The sequence below is a fragment of the Hemitrygon akajei genome, chromosome 11 (assembly GCF_048418815.1).
Source record: "Hemitrygon akajei chromosome 11, sHemAka1.3, whole genome shotgun sequence".
NCBI lineage: Eukaryota > Metazoa > Chordata > Chondrichthyes > Myliobatiformes > Dasyatidae > Hemitrygon > Hemitrygon akajei.
In genome coordinates, this window is record NC_133134.1 from 138,794,833 (window position 1) to 138,820,239 (window position 25,407).

General features: G+C 41.0%; 1 protein-coding gene across 1 annotated transcript in view; it reads right to left on the reverse strand.

The window, feature by feature from the left end:
• Nucleotides 1–25,407, reverse strand: part of LOC140736058 (collagen alpha-1(XIV) chain-like) — a 182,569-nt gene that overhangs the window by 72,353 nt on the left and 84,809 nt on the right. Inside the window, 5 exon segments of the mRNA XM_073061781.1 lie at nucleotides 2,685–2,741; nucleotides 9,740–9,886; nucleotides 11,779–11,895; nucleotides 13,067–13,210; nucleotides 14,720–14,842. Coding sequence (XP_072917882.1) covers nucleotides 2,685–2,741; nucleotides 9,740–9,886; nucleotides 11,779–11,895; nucleotides 13,067–13,210; nucleotides 14,720–14,842 — 588 coding nt within the window.

The following is a 25,407-nucleotide window of genomic DNA, read 5'->3' on the forward strand; positions in this document are numbered from 1 at the left end:
GCAAAAAGTCAGTCTTTCCAACAACAACTGAACACAAGTGAGAAAAGATCTCCTTCAACTGTGTCTGTTGGAAAACAGTGCGGAAAATTTTAGCCAGATGATTTTGTCAACTAGATAGATAGATAGATAGATAGATAGATACTTTATTCATCCCCATGGGGAAATTCAACTTTTTTTTTCCAATGTCCCATACACTTGTTGTATCAAAACTAATTACATACAATACTTAACTCAGTAAAAAATATGATATGCATCTAAATCACTATCTCAAAAAGCATTAATAATAGCTTTTAAAAAGTTCTTAAGTCCTGGCGGTTGAATTGTAAAGCCTAATGGCATTGGGGAGTATTGACCTCTTCATCCTGTCTGAGGAGCATTGCATCGATAGTAACCTGTCGCTGAAACTGCTTCTCTGTCTCTGGATGGTGCTATGTAGAGGATGTTCAGAGTTTTCCATAATTGACCGTAGTCTACTCAGCGCCCTTCGCTCAGCTACCGATGTTAAACTCTCCAGTACTTTGCCCACGACAGAGCCCGCCTTCCTTACCAGCTTATTAAGACGTGAGGCGTCCCTCTTCTTAATGCTTCCTCCCCAACACGCCACCACGAAGAAGAGGGCGCTCTCCACAACTGACCTATAGAACATCTTCAGCATCTCACTACAGACATTGAACTAACATTCAGACTTCAGATAATGAAGGAGATCATTAACTGAAAACTTTATTTTCAGTTAAAGTTGGAACTAATCAGAATTTCTACTTCACACAATAGATAGGCTTTAGTAGCATAACAATAATAAAAGCCATGGAATCAAAAGGCAGAGAGTCTGTGACATTTTATGATTATTGTAGTCTTTCTATGGGGACAAACTAAAATAGGCACTTGACCTTTCTCATTGATCTATGCATTAATCTGTCAGAAAAGCAGTGTCTGTTATAGTTGGCCCATCAGTTGATAACATATTTAAGGGCTGCACATCAAAAGAAACAAGAAATATCTCTGTAAATAAAATGATGTTATCTTTCAACTTTGTTGCTGTTCCCAAAACCCACCAACATTGCCAATGGTAATTTCAAAGACACCATCTCTATAATTTTCTATTTTCTATTTAGTTTCCATAAAGAAATTATTCTCTGAGTTACTGCAACCATTTATGAAGAAGGAATCAAGCACCAAGTTTCCAAATGAATTAAGACCAGAGAACACCACTGCCACCTTGTGGTTTAGAAAATAAAAGGCAACTTTCAATATCACTGTTAAAGCTGAAAGCACTAAGATTTTTGAGCAACAGACAATCTGCTGGAGCAACTCAGCAGGTGAAGGTAGGGAGAAGGGGATTATCAATGTTTCTAGCTGAAACCCTGTCTTGTAGTTTCAATTTGATATCCAGTTGTTAAATTGAAATTAATAGTTTCCAACATACACAGTACAGTTTTATACTGTATCAGCATGTGGAACATCTGTATCAATATTTCCAAAACATAAATAGCTTTGGTAATGCTTACAGACAATAGAAAACTTTCATCTATCCATGCTTCAGTAGTGTTTATGATGAAAGCCACTGATCTCACCATTATTTAAAAGGCAAAGCTTTTAATTTTCTTTCAAAATCTTTTTATACAAGTTTTAAGTTTTAGTTTGAATTCTTTTTAAAAATTGCTTTCTGTGTGACAAATGGCAAGTGAAAACTTAAATTTGTTTATACTGCATTCGTAGACTCTTTGGAATCCTTAAGAGGTGCAGAAATTTGCCAACAATCTGCTGGAGATACTCTGTGGATTGAGCAGCGTCTGTGGGAGGGTAGGAATTTTTGACATTTTGGGTCAAAACTCTGCATCAAGTCTGCTCAACCCACTGATTGCCTTCAACATAAGACCCAGTTTTGTGTGTGTGTGTGTGTGTGTGTGTGTGTGTGTGTGTGTGTGTGTGTGTGTGTGTGTGTGTGTGTGTGTGTGTGTGTGTGTGTGTGTGTGTGTGTGTGTGTGTGTGTGTGTGTGTGTGTGTGTGTGTGTGTGTGTTCCTTCAACAGTTTGCTTGTTGCTCCAAATTCCAGCATCTGCACGTGGTCCTGATGAAACATGACAATGCTTTACAAAACAACTAATGATCCTATTAATTACACTTTTTCTCGACTGCAATCACTGCTGCCCATGGCTGGAACAGACTTTAAGCCAAATCAAAGCAGCAGGCCCCAGGCCCAAGGGTGAAACACAAATAAGTGTTTGGCCAATTTACCAATTTAGGCATCAGGCCAGAACAAAAAGATTAAGACATCAAGGCTGAGACAAAGACATGATCCAGGCTTGTATCTTATTCAAAGGTACTCATTCAAAATGAATATAATCAATGTATGGGGGTTTTGCAGTAGATATAATAGCCTACACAGCAATATTCAGAAGATAGTTATATGGAAATAGATAGCAATTTCCAGGGATTATACATGTGCATGTAAACATAAAAGTACTTTGTTGTCCAATATGCACCTTGCCTTTCCAAAAGCTGCAACATACTGCATCGCACTAGCTGACCATGGTTCAGATACATCAAATATCATGGAACAACTTTTGACATCATTCTTTCATCACTGAGAACACAATTTGGTCTATTAGATAACCGCAATGTTTTCCCAAGTAAAAATTTATAGTCTGACACTGAAATACTATATTAAGCAATGACAATCCTACCTTTAAGAGCAGCAGGACCAGCACTGGAAGCAAATGTAGATCTTACTGGAAGTGGCACTAAAAGCAAGAGATAAAATTATGCCTTAAATATAAATTATTGCAAAACAAATATGATCTGCGTGATTTTAGTCAATTTTACTAAAGACTTCACCTTCTATTTGAATTTTACCTCCTAAGAGCATCTGCAGATTATACCATTTCCGTGACAATCATTACAATATTACAATACAGGATATTTTTCGTTCTAAATTTACATTATCCTTTTATTTCAATGTTTCCGTACTGTGGTAAGATATAGCTGTGAGGACGAAGTTGCTATTTTGTAAAATTCTGTTTTATTCTTACTAAAGCTAGTCTTCAGGCTTTTGCCTTGTCTTAATGAGAAAATAAATAAATGCTGCTGCTGACTAGGAAAATGATTGTTCGTGATGTTAGGAGATAAATGTTTCGCACATTCGTAAGATGAACTACTAGTTCAGTCACGGAGCAATCCCAGTCAAAATAGACTGGTGTCTTCTTAAAAATTTTGCATGAATTTATCTTTCTACTTACAGTGAGTTCCAATTAATTGGGCTATTGGTTAATTGGGGTAGCCACGTATTTGGAACGACACTTAAAAAACAACAAATAATCAAGAAAGTTCCAGGGACAAGAGGCAATTGCCAAATAATTTCTCAATACCGTCAATTGCATATACTTGTGTAGCCATTAGATACTACATCATGCTTTGAGTTAACAGTTTCTAAATAGTGTCAGACACATATGTTTGCGTTCAAAAAGCAGTGTTTTTTGCCACTGATAGTTGGTGAGAAATAAGCTGTAAGACAATCCAGAACTGTTTTGCTCACTGCAGTGTCAAGCATTCAGGCTTGGCGGTGCCAGAAATGGCCGGGAATAAAAAATGAAACGATTTCACTACTTCAGTAAGTTATGAACTACAGATAATTTGAAATTATCAACAATCATCTTGAATGTTACAATGAAAGCATTGAATGAAAGTAGTTCATTATCTGCACTAGGTGTGTGCATTGATTTTGATCATTTACAGACAATCAAAAAAACATGGACAAAATACTGGAGGAACTCAGCAGATCAAGCAGCATCAATGAAAAATAGTAAATAATCAATGTTTTAGGCCAAGATCCTTCATTCAGATTGGACGGAAAGAGGAGAAACCAGAGTAGAAAGGTGGGGGGAGGGAGGAAGAAGAACAAGGTAGTAGATGATAGGTGAAACCAGGAGAGGGGAAGGAGGGGAGCATAGTAAAGAGCTGGGAAGTTGATTGGGATAAAGGGCTGGAGAAGGGGGAGATTGATAGGAGAGGACAGAAGGCCATGGAAGAAAGGGAAGGAGGACCACTGGAGGGAGGTGATGGGCAGATAAGAAGATAAGGCGAGAGAGGGAAACAGGAATTGGAAATGGTGAACAGGGGAGGTGGCAATGATCAGACGTTTGAAGAAATTGACGTTCATGCCATTAGTTTGGAGGCTACCCAGACAGAATACAAAGTGTTGCTCCTCCAGCCTGAGTGTTGCCTCATTATAGCAGTAGAGGCAGCCATGGTCTGACATGTCGGAATGGGAATGGGAAGCAGAATTGAAATGGGTGTCTACTGGGAGATCCCACTCAGGAGCAGCACACACCCCAAAAAAAGAGGTAAAGTGTTGCCTCACCTAGAAGGACTGTTCAGGGCCCTGGATGGGGGTGAGGGAGGAGATGAATGGGTAGGCCTAGCATTTATTCTGCTTGCAGGGTTAAGTGCCAGGAGAAAGATTAGTAGGGAGGGATGAATGGACAAGGGAATCACAATGGGAGCAATGCCTGCAGAAAGTGGAGAGTAGAGAGATGGTACAGATGTACTTGGTGGCTGGGGCCCATTGAAGATGGTGGATAAGTTACGGGGAATAGTGTGTTGAATGCAGAGGCTCATAGGGTGGTAGGTGAGGAGAAGAGGAACTCTATCCCTGTTGAAGCGACAGGAGGATGGGGTGTGCATGGATGTCTGGGAAATGGTAGAAATGTGGGTGAGGGCAGTACCAATGGTGAAGGGGGGAACCCTGTTCTTTGAAGAAGAAAGACATCTCTTCAATTCTCCCCTCTGGCCCCCTCTTCTTCACTCCTCCCTCCTCTTCAATTCCCCATTATGGTCCCATTCTTACCTCTTCCCCTGACCTGCTTATCACCTCCCTCTGGTGCCTCTCTTCTTTCACTTTCTCCCACAGTGTATTCGTCCACTCTCCTGTTCTATCAGATTCCTTCGTCTCAAGCCACCTGCCCTTTCCACATTATTTCCCAGCTTCTTACTTCAACTCCCTCCCCTCACCCACCTGGCTTCACCTAGCACCTTCTAAGATGTACTTTTTCCGCTTCCCCTACCTCCTTAATCTGGCATATCCTCCCCCACCCCCCCCACCCCCAGTCCTGATGAAAAGTCTCAGCCTGAAATATCGACTGTTTGTTCATCTCCATAGATGCTGCCTGACCTGCTGAGTTCCTCCAGCATTTTGTTTGTGCTGCCATGGATTTCCAGCAACTACAGAATCTTTTATGTTTGTGAAGCACTAGGCCACCTTGAGGTCAGAACAGGTATTATCCATTTTCTTTATGTGACTGGTATCTTGTCAACACCATTATAAATGGGAAAGAGCCTTTAAATCCTCCCAATTGTAAGAATACTTTTTTTCCTCCACATACTTGTTCTGGCATTTAAAGTAAATCTAAAATTATTTCAGTGAAATATTTAACATTCGGCTTGGATTGGAAGCTCTGAACGCCTGTTAGCAGCTGCGCAAAAGGGTATTGGACATCAGAAAGCCCATGTGAACGGGGTTACTTCAATAATCTAGGCTATTAATCCAGATCTACACACAACACATGATCACATTCAGGGAAAAAGCAAAATATATCAATGGCAGAATTACTCTGTATCAGGAAAATAGGTAAAATTCATCTCAGTTCCTGTTTCTGGAGGATATTGTCAGGCTTGCACAGGCAGCCACCTCCCTCTCTCCACCCAGCCAATAGGAGTCACCGGCCACTCATTTCCAAATCATCATCTGCCACTCTCTGGTTCTGGATACCCCACCATAAAAAACATCCTCTCCACATCCACCCTATCTAGCCCTTTCAACATTCAGTTGGTTTCAATGAGATCTTCTCACATTCTTCTAAATTCCAGTGAGTAGATGTCCAAAGCTGCCAAGCACTCCTCGTGTTAACCCCTTCATTCCCAAAATCACCCTTGTGAACCTTCTCTGTACTCTCCCCAATGACAACACATCCTTTCTGAGATATGGGGCCTAAAACTGTTGACAATACTCCCAACTGTGGCCTGGCTAGTGTCTTATAAAGCCTCAGCATTAATTCCTTGCTATTACGTTCTAATCCCCTTGAAATAAATGCCAACATTGCATTTGCCTTTACCACAGACTCAACCTGACAATTAACTTTACGAGGTCTCCCAAGTTCCTCTATAACTCTGATGATTGACCTTCTCCCCATTCAGATAACAGTCCGCATTATTGTTCCTTTTACCGAAGTGAATTATCATAGATTTCCCAACATTGTATTCCATCTGCCACTTTTTTGCCCACTGTTCCAATTTGTCTAAGTCCTGCTGCAATCACAGTGCTTCCTCAGCACTACCTACCCCTCCATCTATCTTCGTATCATCCGCAAACTTTGCCACAAAGCCATCAATTCCATTATCCAAATCATTGACAAGCAATGTGAAAAGCAGCGATCGCAATACTGACCACTGAGGAACACCACTAGTTACTGGCAGATAACCAGAAAAGGCCCCTTTTATTCCCACATGCTGCCTCCTGCCTGTCAGGCATTCTGAAATCCATGCCAGTATCTTTTCTGTAATGCCATAGGGTTTTATCTTGTCAAGCAGCCTCATGTGTAACACCTTATCAAATGCTTTCTGACAATCCAAGTAAATGAAAAAGTAAAAGTCACTGCCTCATCTTTGTTCACCCTGCTTGTTACTTCCTCAAAGAACCTTGAGGAACCAAAAAATCTTGTCAGACAAGATTTCCCTTTACAGAAACCATACTGACTTTGACTTATTTTATCGTTCGTCTCCAAGTGCATCAGAACCTCATCCTTAACAATGAACTCCAACACTTTCCCAACCACTGAGGTTAGGCTAATTGGCCTATAATTTCCCTTCTTTTGCCTTTTTACCTTCTTAAAAGACTGGAGTGGTATTTACAATCTTCCAGTCCTCCGGGACCATGCCAGGATCAAGTGATTTGTGAAAGCTCATGACTAATGCATCTTTCATCTCTTCAGCAACCTTTCTCAGCACCCTGGGATGTAATCCCTCTGGTCCAGGTGACCTATCCACTTTAAGACCTTTGAGTTTACCTAGCCCTTTTTCCTTCATAATACAAACAGCACTCTCGGATCTCTAGCACACTGCTAGTGTCTTCCTCAGTGAAGACAGGTGCAAAGTACCCATTAAGTTCATCTGCCATTTCTTTGCCTGCCAATACTACCTCACCTGCGTCATTTTCCAGCAGTCCAATATCAATTCTCACCTCCCTTGTACTCTTTATATAACTGAAAAACTTTTGATATCCTGCTTTATATTTTTGGCTAACCTGCCCTCATTTTTCATCTTTTCCCTTCTTATAACTTTTTTAGTTGCCTTTTGTTGTATTTTAAAAGCTTTCCAATCATTCAACTTCCCACTCACTTTTGCTACCATATATGCCCTTTCCTTGGTTTTTTTCAGCCATCTCTGCTCAGCTGGCATCCCTACCAGTATTCTCCTCCAGTCCACCTGGGCAAGCTCCTCCCTCATGCCTCTGTAATTCTCTTTATTCCATTCCAATATCGATACATGTGAGTTATGCTTCTCCCTCTCAAAGTGCAGTATGAATTCAATCATATTATGATCACTGCCTCCTAAGGGTTCCTTTACGTTATGCTCCCTAATAAGATCTGGGTTATTATGCAACACCCAAACTACAACAGCCTTTCCCCAAGTAGGGCCATGCACAAGCTGCTCTAAAATGCCATCTCGTAGGAATTCAACAAACTCCCTCTCTTGTGATCTAGCACCAACCTCATTTTCCCAATTGCCTTGCATATTGAAGTCCCCCATTATAATTGTGTCATTACCCATATTTCATGCCTTTTCCAGCTCCCTTTGCAATCTCAAACCCACATCTTGGCTGCTATTTGTAGCTCTATATATATGATTCCCATAATGGTTTTTTTTAACCCTTACAATTTCTTAACTATAACCACAAAGTTTCAACATTGTCTGACCCTATGTCACCTCTTTCTAAAGATGTAATTCCATCTCTTGTCATCAGCCACGCCACCACCTATGCCTTCCTGCCTGTCCTTTCTATGCAAAGTATAGCCTTTGATACTAAGCTCCTAACTATGGCCTTCTGTCAGCCATGAATCAGCGATTTCCACTATGTCCACATTGTCCAGAAGCAGCAAGAAGGCATTGGCCATCTGCTCACCACTCTCAACCAATTTTCCATTTTGCTACAGCGATCCTGAACCAGTAACCCTCCTCCCTCAGAGCCTCCGATTCCAGTGCCCAAATGCTTAGACAGATCCCAACCCGATGCCACAAATTCCGGTCCCAGTGCATCTTACACTTCCTACTGGATCCATGGAAATGCCACCTCCAGGTAGAGACAAGAGGCCTTCTATCTGGTAAGCTCTTGCCAGCACAATAGCCGGAATCAATTGCTCTGTCCTCCCCACATCCTGCTGTATGCACACAGGAGTCTCTAGTGGATTATGGTGCAGCAGGAAACTTTCTGGCCCAGACTCTGTGTGAGCAGCTTGAATTCCCTACTCATCTCTTCTGCATCACAGCTTTCGGGTCTGGGACAGTCAGAGTGCGCACACTGCAGGTTGAGGTTGTTTTAATAGGGCCATCAGCCAGAGCCTATATGAGAAGCTTAAATCCACTGCTGCAACACATCTGCATGAACTGGTAATAAAAGTACAAAAATTGGGTGGATTACTTGTCAATTTGAGAGATTTCATTATGCTGAAAACACTGACTTGCATATATACCAACAAACCTGCAAAATGGCTATTAGCCCCACAACAAAAGTCAGCAGTGGTCAGATAGACCTGTGTCCCCCAATCATTAAAAATTTGCATGCAGGATCAGAAAGCAATTGGGAAGATAAATGAAATGTTTTTTATTGCAATAGGATTTGGGTTGAGATATTTGAAATGAAAATAGAAAATGCTGGAAAAATAGTCAGCAGCTCAGGCAGCATCAGTGAAATGAAAACCAATATTTTTTCTCTACTATTTTTGCCTGATCTGCTGAGGATTCTCTCCGTATTTTCTGTATTTTAAATTTTCAGTGTCGGTAGCCTTTTGATTGTCAGGAAGAATGTGTTATTTCAATGTTGTTGGGGAGATGCTCTGCCATCGAGTCTGCTCTGCCATTTGATCACCGCTGATTCTTTTTTCCCCTCCTCTGCTCTGCTCCCCAGCCCTCTCTCTATAACCTTTGATGCCATGTCCAATCAATAACCTATCAAGCTCTGCTATCAATACCCCAACAACCTGGCCTCCACAGCTGCCTGTGGTAATAAAATTCCACAAATTCACCACTCTCTAGCTGAAGAAATTTCTCTGCATCTCTGTTTTAAAAGGAGGCCCCTCTATCCTGAATCTGTGCTGTCTTGTCCTCAACTCCCCTTCCATGGGAAACATCCTTTTCACATCTACTCTGTCTAAGCTTTTCAACATTCAAAAGGTTTCAATGAGAACCTCCATCATCCTTCTAAGTTTCAGCAAGAGCAGACCTAGAGCTATCAAAAAATTCCTTGTATGATAACCCTTTCATTCCCAGAATCATCCTTGTAAACCTCCTCTGAACCCTCACCAATGCCAACAGATCTTTTTCTAAAATGAGGAACCCAAAACTGTTCACAATGTGCTTTTCCAATGTAAGGTATTCAAGGGAAATGGGTTTAATATATGAAGGTGGCACTGAGGTTAGCCATGATCTTACTGAGTGGTGGAGCAGGCATAAGTGCTTGTACTTAACTTACATGTAGACTGAAGAACAGAGACAGCAGGTCCTGCCATATCATGCAGTCTGGTGTAGACAGTGATCTTGTAGGGAGTATTGGGAAATAGATGTCTGAAACAGTACTGGTCTACCCCTGCATGCAGGGAGTTTTCCTGTATCTTTCCATCTGTAATTAAACAAAAGGTGGGGGGTTGAAAGAAGAGAAAGAGGAACATGTTCATTACCATTCCGGTGGAACATCAATAAATTATTTTGTGCTGTAATTTCTTTGAGTATTATTTTGATAACATAATTCAAGGCAAATAACAATTATAAATCCCATAGAAAATGCACAGCAGTTGTATGAAGGCAACAGCTCTGAACCTAGATCCTAACTTATACCATTTCTCACTTCATAATGGACAGAATGAGAACAAGAGCTTGAGAAGTCAGAGAGGTGTCTGTTTCCTCCCCTGCATAAAATTAAACACATTTAAGGAGTAGATGAACGTAATACAAGATATTAAGAGGAATAGACACAGTGGACAGCCAGCGTCTCTTCCCCAGGGCACCACTGCTCAATACAAGAGGACATGGCTTTAAGGTAAGGGGAGGCAATTTCAAGGGGGATATTAGAGGAAGGTTTTTCACACAGAGAATGGTTGGTGCGTGGAATGCACTGCCTGAGTCAGTGGTGGAGCAGACACACTAGTGAAGTTTAAGAGACTACTAGACAGGTATTTGGAGGAATTTAAGGTGGGGGGTTATATGTGAGGCAGGGTTTGAGGGTCGGCACAACATTGTGGGCCGAAGTGCCTGTAATGTGCTGTACTATTCTATGTTCTATGTTCTAATACAATGGTGATTGGTCCTGAATTTTACTGAGTTTTTTTATAAAGGAAATTGTAGAATAGTCCCACAACTTTTCATTTTTGACATTCGCAAGCAGATTCACAATTCAGTGGCATGAGAGCTAGGAACGAGTAGTATAATGTAACTAGGACAGGAGACAGATAGGTAGGCAGACTGACAGAGAGGGAGGGACAGAGGGGATTACAGTGAAGATGTGAAGTGGAGAAATCACAAGGGGTGTTAAAGGTAATAGAGAACATGTAAAAGACTATCTGAAGGACGTGGGGGTCCAAGATTATGAGGTTGCTTTGCTGAAGACTGAAAGGTCAACAGGTAGACTGGTGTGTGACAGAAGATTTGCTTGATGGTTTGTGGTTGAATTTTGCTTGCTTAACAAATTAAATCTCCAGCTACCACAGCACCAAGCATTTCCCCACCCTCCAACCACACCTAAATGCTGCTCTCCTGGCCATTATATGAGGAGTTGTAATATTCTGTGTTGTGCCGAGAAGGATTGTTACAGGTGGGGCAACAATTTGAGCAGAGATCTGGCAGGAAAATACTAGTGAAACTGAGGGACCTCTGTTCCAGTGAGCATCTGTTCTATCAGCTGCAAATCCCATTTGGAAGGGTAGGAAAGGGTGCTTCCTGGGGCCTGATAATAATAGAGTACACATACCAGGATCCTCTGGGAATCCCATCAGAAGGACAACAAGACCAGGTCGAAATCTTATTCTAAGATGAATGTAGGTGAATTAATATGATGAACAGCAAGCACAGCCAGAAGGATCTACTGTAGATGGATAAAATGAATTTTTCTATCCCCTCTTTATTTTAAGACTGCTTTTTTTCTCAGAACTCTTCCATCTTTACTGTTTTCATTTTTCCAAATACAACCAGCTGGATCGATTATATAAACGACTTTGATCTGAAGGTCACTTTCACCTGTTAAGCACCATCTGAAAGCAACCTGCAGAGTGGGTAGGAAATTTGAAATCTCACCTATGTGTGTTGACAGTGGCATTCTCAAACTAGTAGATGATTAAATTTCTACATGAGAGAGGATTCCAGCTTTTCGTGAACATATGAAATATACATATTCACTTTCCGTCGTGTATAAAGATATTCAACGAAGCAAAGAAAATATTTGAGAGCAACTCTCAGACAGGAAAGCACAAGCACAAATTTCAGTCGGAATGTTTCAATGAATTCTCAGAGCAAGTGTACCTTTCAGAGACTCAAGGACAATCTTGTAGCCTGTGGCTCCTGCATGGTCTTGCCACTGAGCACACATCGTTGTTAACTGGATGTGATAAGTACGAAGGCCAGTTACGTGCAAGTGCACTGCAAAACAAAACATCACCTTCAGAATTAAGGCCGCTGGCAAGGTCTGATAATGAAATATTCTCTTTGACACTGTTGCTTCCTGGAGAAGATCATCACACTTATACCTTTGAGTGAAAAAGTATAGATGAACTATAATTGTGTATGATATATTGTCAATCAATATCTTTCATTTACCATAAAAAGTGCCTATTAAATTGTACAACATCTTAAATTATTTCAGAGTCGGTTCTCAACTTCAGCATTTGGGCTGTGGTAGGTCCTTCTGTGTTGTAGGATTTCCCAAATTTTCATTGAGATGAGATGAGTAGTAGGTAGATACCATTTGACAGGCAATCTGTGCTAGTTTTAGCCAAGAGCATGTTAAATTCACCTCACACAGCCAAGGCAGGAACAGATTGCCTTTTGCATTGCCTTCCACCTTCATATCAACAAATTGCAGTGCTAATTTGTGACTCCTTCTCATTCCCTCTCATCCATAACTACAGCGTACAGAAACAGTTAAATATCTATAAATTTTCTTCCAAAGCATTTGGAAAAAGTCATTTTGTTATTCAGTATTATTTGAAGAGAGGTTTATTGAGTAGAAAGTGCTGGAAATTGAAGGAAAATGTTCCAAAACTGCAGCTGACAGATCAGTACTGTGCAGTCAAGGCAATTAAGTGCATTACATATACACAGACTGCACAAAGGAAATTCAACTAATAACAACTATAATATTATTCTTTAGATATATATTAATAAAACCATTCACATTTAGCAATTATCAAACCTCTCAAGGTCAACTCAAAAGCATTTAATACTGCCGAGACACAAGCAGAAAGCAATAGCTGACACTGCAAAGAAATTCACTGTTCACCACACATGACAGTGGGGTCTTTAACTTACACCTGAGCAGGCAGAGAATATTAAATTTGCATCTCTTGTCTGCTGGGACACAGGGAAAGCATAGGACAGGCAAATGTGGATAATCGACATAAACCGGTGTGGAGATTTAGGAAAGAAAGATGACCATGCATACGACTTGTTAGATTAAATAGGTAAACCTTGGATTAATATTTGAAAAACCAAATGTTCAAGTAAGGCAGAGGGCTGCCAATTGAGTCAAATTGGCAATAACTGAATCAGTATACTTTAGTTACGATGACTATTGTTAAGTGACAGAACCTACATGTTGCGGCTTTTCCTTCAATGAAAGTACTGTTGCCATTTGGATACAGTGCAAACACTCTGACATTGTATTCCTGTCCACTCTGAAGGTTCTTTATTACAATGGAGTCTTCATCCTCTCCAGTCATTACTTCCATGACTTTACCTGCAAAAAAGAAGTCCATAATTCTTCTCAAATACAAGGATCAAAGAAACAACAGTGATTAATGGAAATAATCCTATGTTTAAATTTTAATATTAACCAAACAGCAATGCAAGTTAATCTTAGAAATCTACTATGACCATGTTTCAGGTTTATCAATACTTTCAACAGCCTCTGATTTTATAACCACAACAAAGACCCAAAGATGATTTGTCAGACAGTTCCTTCTTTAACCTAATGTGTTATTTCAAGCCACATAAAATAGATCATGTGTAAGTTTTACTTCAAGACCCACAGAATTTAAATAGAGAGCTAGTTTAAGGAGGAGATACAAATGTCTGCAATTTTAGGGCACAGTCTGTAGGTCTGGCCTGAAGTCTAAGCATGGAAGTCAAGGCCGCAAGTCTGGTGCATTGGGAGCTCAAAGCCTGAAGGTTAAAGCCTCTGGGTTGCTGAGTGCTGAGGTTGAAGTCCTGTCCTTGTGTGTGTAGATGGGGAGTTGGGAAAAAGCTTCGTTTTGGTGGGTGGGTGGGAAAGTCGTTCATCTTGATGTTGTGAGCTGTCTGTTGGCTGCATGTTGTTCTGCTGGGCATGCTGTGTGGCACTTGAATGTGTGATGGAATACCAGCAGGCTGCCTCCACACCAAATCCTTGTGACTAATAATAAAGCAAAAATATAAACCTAAGCCAGAAATCCCACAGCACCAGATTCAAGAAATGGCTACTTGCCTTCAACTATGTGGTTCTTGAAACAACCTGCACAATCCTAATCACTACCTCAGTATTACAAGACTACTGCCACTTTGACCATATGGATAGCTATGCAGTGGTCAACATGGACATAATGGGCTGAAGGGCCTGTTCCATGCAGCGTGATAGATAGTCTAAAGGTGGGTACCACTAGGGAAGGTTTCCAGAGAAGGTATATTAAAAGAATTCTGTGAGACAGTTCCAGAGTGAGGAACATGAGGTGAGGGACTTGAATTGCATTCTCGAGGTTGTCAGGGTGAGCCTGGTAGTGGTCAAAATGTCCTGAATCCAGAGATGACGAAGAGCTGATTAATGAATTGGAAGTTGGTTGAGGGTGATGGACCAGGCAGATAGATCATGGTAGGTCGGAATTAGTGGAGAGAGGTAAAGAGATGACCTTACTGAGTCTTGTAGAAACAACCCTGCTCCTTACGACTCATAATGTGTGCAGTAAAAGCATATACCTCAAGACTTCAAGCCTTCATCTTTGCTACATGTTTGCTTTAGGCCTGAGAAGTCCAGGCATATGTAACCAAAACTGAGCACTGTTAAGATTTCACTATATTGAAATGATGCACTTATCTGCCACAAGCAGATTGGTCACTAACCCTCATCTCATCACCAATGCAGTTAGCAGAATCAGGGTGGGACTGGTTCCATTCCAATTAATTTATTGTCATTTAACCTCTGAAACAATGCTGTTAGGAAAAATTCAAACATTGTTCTGGCCATTCATCGAATCAAGGTCAAATCTACACTTACCAGAAGGTGCCTGGTAAATCACTGCGTATCCCATAGGTTGGGACTCAGCTTTATCCCAGATGACACGGAAGTGATTATACGACACCCCAGTGATTCGTAGGTTGGCTGGTGGAACAAATGGCACTGCAGGAAGGAAGCTCAGTGTAAAACCAATTGCCATTCATCAAGGGAAATGTGACAATAAACTGACTTTGAACATACTCTTACATTATGCCAATGATCCTTTTTGTAAGCAAACACATATTTTGCATCCATGGCTCCACAGTCTCTCACCTTGATGTTGCAGCAGTAATGAAAGTTTAAAAACCAATATATCAGGTTATCTGGTTGTCATTACTCTCTGAAAGGGACAGTAACTTAGTAGTTTAATATGGTAATTATTGTGTCTATACAACTACGTATCAATTAAAGAAAGGCACACATGCAGAATGTGAGGTTAACTCATGCATTTATGTTAAGAGGGGAGAGCGGGAGGGAGGGAGAGGTGAGGGAAAGGGAGATCAGTGCACAAGCAAGGACGACAGATCAATGCACACTAAGTTATCACTCTATCAGTAGTGTTAAGGGGAATCATCGCTCTTAAAGAAATAGATCCGTACATTATACTTCCTCCCCCTTTAGATTAATGTAACATAAACTAGCTATGTAACAAAACATTCAACTTCCCTTTAACAGGTCATATTCAAATAAACATACTTTCACAATAACAGTCCATAACTAACTTCACTAAAGAGTCAGTCTATTGGATCGTTTCAGTCTGTTTCTTTCAGGATAGTCCCTTTGGACATGTGGAGTGGCCTCAAGTTGGGCAGGTGTCTTGTCAAAGTCAACTTCTTCTGAGGCAGTTGTCACATTGCTGTTAGTGACATGATCATCATTAAGAAGCAAATCCGGTGGCTGTAATGTGTCCACCTTCAACATTGGATGAAGTTGACTGTACATGATATCTCCATGTCTGATCTCCAACATCCACTGTGTACATCAGTGGTCCAGTTCTGGTAGTGATTCTGCCGGATGTCCACTTGTTGGCTCGGTATTCATGCACTAGGACCTCCAGTCCAACCTCGAAGCTCCTTGCTGCTTTACTTGGCAACTGGCTGAACTGTTAATTCTGCATTTCCCTCCATAGATCTGGTTTCAGGAGGTCTATGTGAGATCTGTTTCCTGTTCATGAACAGCATTGCAGGTTTTTGATTTGTCGTCGCATGAACAGAGTTCTGATACACAAAAAGGAAGTTGTCTACCTTGTGCTGTAGAGGAATATCCCATTTGTCCGTCACTTTAATGGACTTATTGCAGGTTTGGAAAAAACATTCAGCAAAGCCATTCATTGTTGGGCGGTGAGGAGCTGACTTGAAATGTTTGTTGCCGATTTTCTTCATGAATAGTCTGAACTCTTCTGACGTGTATTGTGGTCCACTGTCACTCACAATTTGTTCAGACAAGCCACTTCTGGCAATAGAGTCCTCAGAGTGGACTTTTAGAGATGAGTGACTTCATTGGTATAACCTCAGGCCACTTCAAATGAGCATCCACAGCAATCAGAAACATGGAGTCCATGAATGGCCCAGAAAAGTCAATGAAGATGGCCACTCCCGCGGATGTAATAGTGCCTGTGGGGGTGTATTTTGAACTTTGTGGCACCCTGACCAGCTTTTGGTCAAGCTTTCAGTCTGTCTATTTATTCTCAGCCACCACACATAGCTCCAGGCAAGACTCTTCATCTTGACTGTACCCAGATATCCTTCATGCAGATTTTCTAACACTCTAGTGCACAGTTTAGAGAGAACCACAACAGGAGGTCCACACATCAGTGTCCTTTAAATACCGACAGCCGGTCTTGTTTCGTGGAGAACTCTGGAAACATAGGATTACCATAAACTGGCCATCCTTGCATGGTGAAGTCACAGACTTTTGATAATGTCGGGTCACTCCTTGTTTCTCTTTGTATTTCAGAATTTGTTACCAGCCACTGGTGACCTATGTGATGTGGAACACTTCTGCTGGGTCACATTCTGAAGACCTTTCTTCTTCAGTTGCTAACAGTGGAAGATGTGACAAGCCATCAGCATTGCTGTGTTGTTTGGTGCCCTTGAACTTTCTGTCATAAGAGTGGGCTCCTACGATAAGTGTCCAATGTTGCAACAAGGTAGCAGATATCACAGGTCCAAGTCCCGCTGCAATCACATTGCCTCCACAACACTATCTATTCCTCCACCTATATATGTATCATCCATAAACTCTGCCACAAAGCCATCAATTCCATTATCCAAATCATTGACAAACAATGTGAAAAATAACAGTCCCAATAGAGACCCCTGAGGAACACCACGAGTCACTGGCAGCCAACCAGAAAAGGCCCACTTGCTGCCACCTGCCTATCAGCCATTCCACTATCCATGTCAATATCTTTTCTGTAATGCCATAGGGTTTTATCTTGTCAAGCAGCCTCATGTGTGACACCTTATCAAATGCCTTCTGACGATCCAAGTAAATGACATTCACTGCCTCATCTTTGTTCACTCTGCTTGTTACTTCCTCAAAGAACTCTAACAAATTTGTCAGACAAGATTTCCCTTTACAGAAACCATGATGACTTTGACTTAATTTATAATTCATCTCCAAGAGCATTGAAACCTCATCCTTAATAATGAACTCCAACACTTTCCCAACCACTGAGGTTAGGCTAACTGGCCTAAAATTTCCCTTTTTTGCTTTCTTAGCTTCTTAAAAGAGTACAGTGGTATTTACAATCTTCCAGTCCTCCGGGACCATGCCAGAGTCAAGTGATTTGTGAAAGATCATGACAAACGCATCTTTCATCTCTTCAGGAACCTTTCTCAGCACCCTGGGATGTAATCCCTCTGGTCCAGGTGACTTATCCACTTTAAGACCTTTGAGTTTACCTAGCCCTTTTTCCTTCATAATACAAACAGCACTCACTCCTGCTCCCTGACACTCTCGGATCTCTAGCACACTGCTAGTGTCTTCCTCAATGAAGACAGATGCAAAGTACCCATTAAGTTCATCTGCCATTTCTTTGCCTGCTAATACTACCTCACCTGCGTCATTTTCCAGCAGTCCAATATCAATTCTCACCTCCCTTTTACTCTTTATATAACTAAAAAAACTTTTGATATCCTGCTTTATATTTTTGGCTAACCTATCCTCATTTTTCATCTCTTCCCTTCTTATAGCTTTTTTAGTTGCCTTTTGTTGTATTTTAAAATCTTCCCAATCATCCAACTTCCCAATCACTTTTGCTACCTTATATGCCCTTTCCTTGGCTTTTATGCAGTCCTTAACTTCCCTTGTCAGCCATGGTTGCCTATCCCTATCATTTGAGATCTTCTTCCTCTGTGAGACATATCTGTCCTGCAGCTTGTGAACTGAACTATTCCCTGAAATTTCAGCTATCCCTGCTCTGCCATCATCCCCACTGGCATTCTCCTCCAATCTACCTGGGAAAGCTCCTCTCTCGTGCCTCTAATTCCCTTTATTCCATTGCAATACTGTTAAATGTGAGTTATGCTTTTGCCTCTCAAATTGCAGTATGATTTTAATCATATTGTGATCACTGCCTCCTGAGAGTTTATTTACATTAGCTCCCTGATAAGATCTGGGTCTTATGCAACAGCCATTCCATGATAGCCCTTCCCCGAGAAGGGTCAAACACAAACTCTAAAAAGCCATCTCGTAGGAATTCAACAAATTCCCTTTCTTGCGATCCGACACCAAGCTCCTTTTCCCAATCCCCTTACATACTGAAGTATCCCATTAGAATTGTATCATTCCCCTTATTATACACCTTTTCCAGCTCCCTTTGCAATCTCAAACCCATATCTTGGCTACTATTTGGAAGCCTATAAATGATTCCCATAATGGTTTTCTTATCCTTACAGTTTCTTAACTCCAGCCACAAAGATTCATCATTCTCTGACCCTATGTCACCTCTTTCTAAAGATACAATTCCATCTCTTACCAACAGAGCCACACTGCTTTATGCCTTCCTGCTTGTCCTTTCAATACAAAGCATATCCTTTGATGTGAAGCTCCCAACTTTGGCCTTCTTTCAGCCACGACTCAGTGATGCCCACAACATCATACCGACCAATCTCTAATTGTGACACAAGTTCGCCACGTTATTCCAAATGCTTTGCGCATTTAAGTATAGCACCTTCAGTCCTGCATTCTTCATCCTTTTGAATTTTGCCTTTGCGGTACTATTTAACTCTTTGCTCTGGCTGCTCTTGTCCTTCCTTACATTCGTGTAACACCCATTATCTACTTATAAAACACCCTCAGCTCTATCATATTGGCTTCCATCCCCTACCATATTAATTTAAACCATAGAGGTAGTGGTGGAAATTCTTTATTCCCTAAGGGCCTCTCGGTCAATCTGTGCGCAGTTGCGTTCTGGACTCATCAGTGATCTTGAAGCAAATGCAATCGGACGTTCAGATACATCTTTCATTATGTGTGACAAAACAGCTCCAGTGCCAGAAGAGTATGCATTGCATGTAAGTCTGATGGCCAGAAATAGGTCATAATGGGTGAGCAGTTCATTTGATGTTATTAGTCTCTTTGTTTCCTTGAATGCTCTTTCACATCTTTCTGACCATTCCCACTTTGCTCTTGTCTGTAACAGTGTGTTCAGTGGGTCCAGCACTGTAGCAATGTTTGGGAGAAATTGGTGGTAGTAGTTTACAAGACCCAATTATGACCTGAGTTGTGACATATTTTCCAATTTTGGGGCCTGTAGCACTGCTTGCATCTTCTCTTGAGACTTATGTAAGTCATGCTTGTCAATAACATGTCCACATTATAAGATTTAATTCTTGAAAAAGTCACATTTCTCTTTTGTTGCATGCAGACCATACTCCTTCAGCCTGTTAAGCATTTTACCGAGGTTCTGGAGGTGCTCATCTTCATTCCTGCTAGTCACAATAATGTAATCAAGGTAATATTGTGTTCCTGGGACATCTTGGAGCCCTTGTCCATTGCTCTTTGCCAAATTGCTGGAACTGATTCGACACCAAAGATGAGCTGATTATACTGGAACAATCCCTTGTGAGTATTGATTGAGAGGAACATCCGACTTGACTCTTTAATCTCCATTTACAGATAACTTTGTGACAAGTCAATCTTTGAAATCCTTCCTCCACCTGCCAAAAATGCAAAAACGTCTTCTATTTACAGCAGGGGATACTGCACAGCATGCAGCACCAGCTTGATGCTCACTTCGAACTCCCCACATATGCAAACAGCTCCAGCCTTCCCTTTCTTGATCACCGGTTCAATGGGCATGGCCCAATTGTTCCACTCAACCTTGGAGAGACTGCCAGACACCTCCAAGCTCTGAAGTTCAGCAATCACTTTAGGGCGTAGTGCACTGGATGTGCTTTATTGAATCTTGATGTTGTTGCTTCAAGTTCAATTCTGGCCTTCAAGCCTTTGATCTTACCAATACCCTTCTCAAACACTTCCTTATTAATATTAAGCAGCCGTGGCAGTCTCTGGTTAGTCCTACTGTTTGGGTTGCCATTGCCTGTTGATGGTTTTTTAAAGCTATGATCGTGTGCCAGTCTAGTTGGAGTTTTCTCAACCATTCACATCCAAAAAGTGTTGGGCCGCCACTTTTCAATATGTAAAGCTCTGCCTGCTGTGTTCTGCCACTGTATGTCACTTTTACTTTCAGTTTGCCTTCAGGGGACACTTTTTCACCTGTGTAAGTCTTTAACATCACATAGGTCTCTTCTAATGGTAGCTTAGAAATCAGCCTGTTATAGTCAGCCTCTGAAATTATAGATACAGCTGAACCTGTATCCAGCTCCATTTTCAGTTTTACATCAGACACACCTATTGTGAGCTATATGATTTTGTGATCTGTTTCAGTAACGTATGCAGTTCTAGGCATGACAGTTCACCTTTGTCAGACTCTAATTGTCTGATTTTGTTTCACGTTTGGTCACTTTTTGCATTTGCTTAGTTTGGTGATTGGCTATGCTTGTTGTCTGCCTTGCACATTCTGTCTGTGTGACCTTGTCTGTGACACTTCCTGCAAACTTTTTCTTTGAGCCAATAGTCATTTGTATCATGGGAGGATTTGCCTCATCAATAACATCTTTGGCTTTTTGCGCCATTCAGGGACATTCTGTGTGTTTCACGTTTTAAACTCTTTTTCTGGAGTTTTGACGCATCCTTTTCTGCAGTCTCTAATGATATTGCAATGGTCAATGCCCATTCTATAGTTATGTCTCTTTCGGACGGTAGTCTCTTTTGATTGAGCTGACCATGTATGCCACATGCAAGCCAGTGCCTTAAATGCATCAGAAAGTCCATCTCCAAAGTCATAGGATTGGGAAAGTTTGCACCATTCTGCAATGTATTCACCATTTTCATCATTTGACTGGTTCCTTTTATTAAATTAAAATCTCTCAGCTATTACCAGCAGTTTAGAGGTCATGTAATTTCATAACAATTTCGTACAACGTCATTCTTTCTGGCTTTTCAGGAGTTACTAGGTTGTGTAAGAAACTGTATATTTTAGCACTCATTAAGCTAAGAAATGTGGAAACTTTCTTTTTCTCATCCACATCATTCGTATAACAATACACTTCAACCCTCCTGATATACAATTCCCAGTCCTCATTAGCACTATCACATTCATCAGCTTTCCTGATTAAGGCTACATCCACGCTACACTGGATAAATCCGTAACCGAAGCTTTTTCTCTTCGTTTTTACCCTCTGTCCACACTAAAACGGTGTTTTCATCCCCCAAAACCAGAGATTTTCAGAAACGCTCTGCAGGGCGTGTAATTTTGAAAACGCCGCTTGGCCAGAGCAGTGTGGATGGGGTCACTGGAGAAATCTAAAAATGCTGTCAAGACATGCTGGAACAGATAGTGATGGCAGCGTGCCATTTCATTGTTTTCTTGAACGCAACCTAACAATTTCAGAACAGACGGCAACGGGACTGAAGCCAGAAGAGTTAGAAATATACTCACCAAATACTTTGACCCATAACTTACTGAATAAATAAGTATACTCACTTTGCCCTGTTTTCTGTCCTTGCTCATATGAAGGTGGTTTACCTATTTATGCAAGTACTTCTCTGACAATAGACGTGTAATAGCCTAATGTAGCACTGTATGGAAATACAAGAAATACTGATGCAGACATGTTTTATACATTTAACAGGGAGCTTTATTAATGCAACAGAGTTCATCAGTTTTTCAATGTCCGTCATCAGCCGGGTCATACTGTCCGTGAACTCCCTGTCGGTTGCCTCCATATGCTCCAGTATTTGTTTTTTTTAAACTTTTAAGTCCTTCTGCGCGAGAGCCAACAGCTGTCCATCATTTAAGTTTTCCTAGTCTGTAACTGGACAAACGCGCAGCAAGTCTTTCACGGTGAGATTCGACACCAACCATGTCGCTTGTTTTCAGTAGATGTAACCTGCGCATGTGCAGTAGGAGGAGATTCACCGAAATATCCGTTTTAATGTGGACAGAGATATTTTTTAAAACGCATAGTATGGACGCCTATTGTTTTTACGTGAAACCAGTGTTGTCAAAATTATCCTGTCTAGTGTGGATGTAGCCTAATAAGGACATCATCATATTATTTTCACTTTAACTTTGCTGGTTGTGCTTCTCTCACTGTGTACCATGCACTATTACTCACACATCCCTTTGTTAGGATCTGTGACTACCATCTCTGCACTAATTCACTCTTTCCTCTCGCGGTCTCTCCCTTGTCCCGAATTCAGTTGTGTCATAACTGCCGATGCAGTTGGTGATATTCACTGACATTCAGGTTCGTACTCATTGCTAATTTGTTGTGTCTGTACAACAACATATTAATTAAATAAAGGAACACACATGGATGATAAGGCTAACTCGTGTATTCATGTTGCAGAGAGAGAGATAAAAGATCAATGCACATATGTAGACAACACATCAATGCACATAAGTAATTTATCAGTCCATCAGTAGTGCTAAGGGGAGTCATTGCTCTAAAAGAAACAGATCCATACTTTACAGGAATCCTAAAGTTCCAGGCAGTGATTTATTGCACCTTTACCAGCCGTCTCCACCTCAACCTGGGGAATTACCTGAACTGATAAGAATTTCAGGTATTTACAAATAAGTGCTTCTGTAAAATACCATGAAAATCCTATCCATTGTTAAGGAAAGTCTAATATATCCAAGGTGTATCAATTCAATGGACAATAGTAAACTCCCTCTCCCTTAAAACAGTGTTTTGACGTACAGTGCCTGTGTTGTAACACATATAAATATTTACAAAAGGAAGGGATTTTATAATAATGAGTTGAACTCTGAAACTCATTGGCTAGTCTGAGGGTCAATACAGATGATCGATCGGAAGTTCAAAAGTCGAAGCCCGATGACGAGTGCGGGAGACAGGAAGCATGGAGGTCCATCCTGGAATTGAAGGATGATCCATATGTGTAGGTGGGAGGGAGTAAAGAGGCTTACTTTGCTATTGTTGGTTCATGACTTGTTGTGTTCTGTGTTGCCCTGCCACGCAAGCAATATTGGCGCCAGAATGTGTGGCGACTCTTGTGGGCTGCCCCAGCACATCCCCAAGTGTGTTGGTTGTTATCACAAACATTGCATTTCACTTATGTTTTAATGTACATGTGATAAATAAACCTAAATCTTATTTATGATACTTCATCTATATTACCTATATAACAAAGTTAAATATTTAATAGTTTTTGTAAGATAGGAGAACAAGGACAGGCAAAGTCGCATAGAAGTCAAGCAATAAGAAACTGAATGAGGGTGAGTTTTGTAATGCAATGTGATCTGTCTATTCATTCTGAAGAGTGTTAGACATGTTCCAGCCAGGTAGTGGCATCAGTGACAGTGGATCGTGGTTGCTGGTATGAGTTTTTGCAGTCAATCCAGGTAGAAAAGGAACACACAAGTTGTGATTCTTTTTTTCTCTTCCTCCTTTTCCACTCACCTCCACTTGCATCCTGTTTGGAATTTAGATGGTAGCAGGCCATTGATGGGGAGGTTATGTATCAGATCACAATGAATCATGTCACTAAGTGTTGCAACGCTCCTGCAGATGTATCCAGGCTGTGTAAGTGCTCCATCAATTCTTGTATGACTATATGATTTACATGACGTAAAAGACTGAAAGAATATACCAGCTTTGCCACCAGGCTCAAGGACAGCTTCTATCTCACAGTTATAAGACAACTGAATGTCTCCCTTGTCTGATATGATGGCCTCTTGACCTCACAATCTTCCCGATTAAGACTTTGTACCTTATTTTCTGCTTGCACTGTACTTTCCTTATTCTATATCTTTATTCTGTATCAAGTTTCCTTTTCCCTTGCACAGCCTTGATGTAGTGATGTGATGATGTTAGGCCAGTTAGAAGAGTCGGCTGAAAGATGGCAGATGGAGTTTAATGCTGATAAGTGTGAGGTGCTACATTTTGGTAGGATTAATCAAAATAGGACATACATGGTAAATGGTAGGGCATTGAGGAATGCAGTAGAACAGAGTGATCTAGGAATAATGGTGCATAGTTCCCTGAAGGTGGAATCTCATGTGGATAGGGTGGTGAAGAAAGCTTTTGGTATGCTGGCCTTTATAAATCAGAGTATTGAGTATAGGAGTTGGGATGTAATGTTAAAATTGTACAAGGCATTGGTGAGACCAAATTTGGAGTATTGTGTACAGTTCTGGTCACCGAATTATAGGAAAGATGTCAACAAAATAGAGAGAGTACAGAGAAGATATACTAGAATGTTACCTGGGTTTCAGCACCTAAGTTAAAGAGAAAGGTTGAACAAGTTAGGTCTTTATTCTTTGGAGCGTAGAAGGTTGAGGGGGGACTTGATAGAGGTATTTAAAATTATGAGGGGGATAGATAGAGTTGGCGTGGATAGGCTTTTTCCATTGAGAGTAGGGGAGATTCAAACAAGAGGACATGAGTTGAGAGTTAGGGGGCAAAAGTTTAGGGGTAACATGAGGGGAAACTTCTTTACTCAGAGAGTGGTAGCTGTGTGGAACGAGCTTCCGGTAGAAGTGGTAGAGGCAGGTTTGATTTTGTCATTAAAAAAAAATTGGACAGGTATATGGACAGGAAAGGAATGGAGGGTATGGGCTGAGTGCAGGTCGGTGGGACTAGGTGAGAGTAAGTGTTTAGCACGGACTAGAAGGGCCGAGATGGCCTGTTTCTGTGCTGTAATTTTTATATGGTTATATGGAAATGATCTAACTGGATGGTATGAAAACAAAGTTTTCCACTGTACGTCAGTACACATGATGATAATAAATTAATTTCTAATGTCTGATGCTGATTAAAGATGGCTCACCAAAACACCAACTGTTTATTCCCTTCCACAGATGCTGACTGACCTGCTGAATCCCTCCAGCATTGTGTGTGTGTGTTGCTCCAATTTCCATGACATATGCCGTGCATGTATCTGGATTGTGTTTGCAAATCATCAGCTCAAGACTCCAAAATGACAGTGCTGAGTACAAATTAACTTGCTAACACCACAATTTGTCATTGGTCTCACCAATATAACATTCATTGTGGTACACCCCACAAATATGTTCACTTGTCATGAATGTTGGCTTAAGATTTTAATGGCACTCACATATCTGGAAAAAAAAAACCTGCTGTTAATGACCC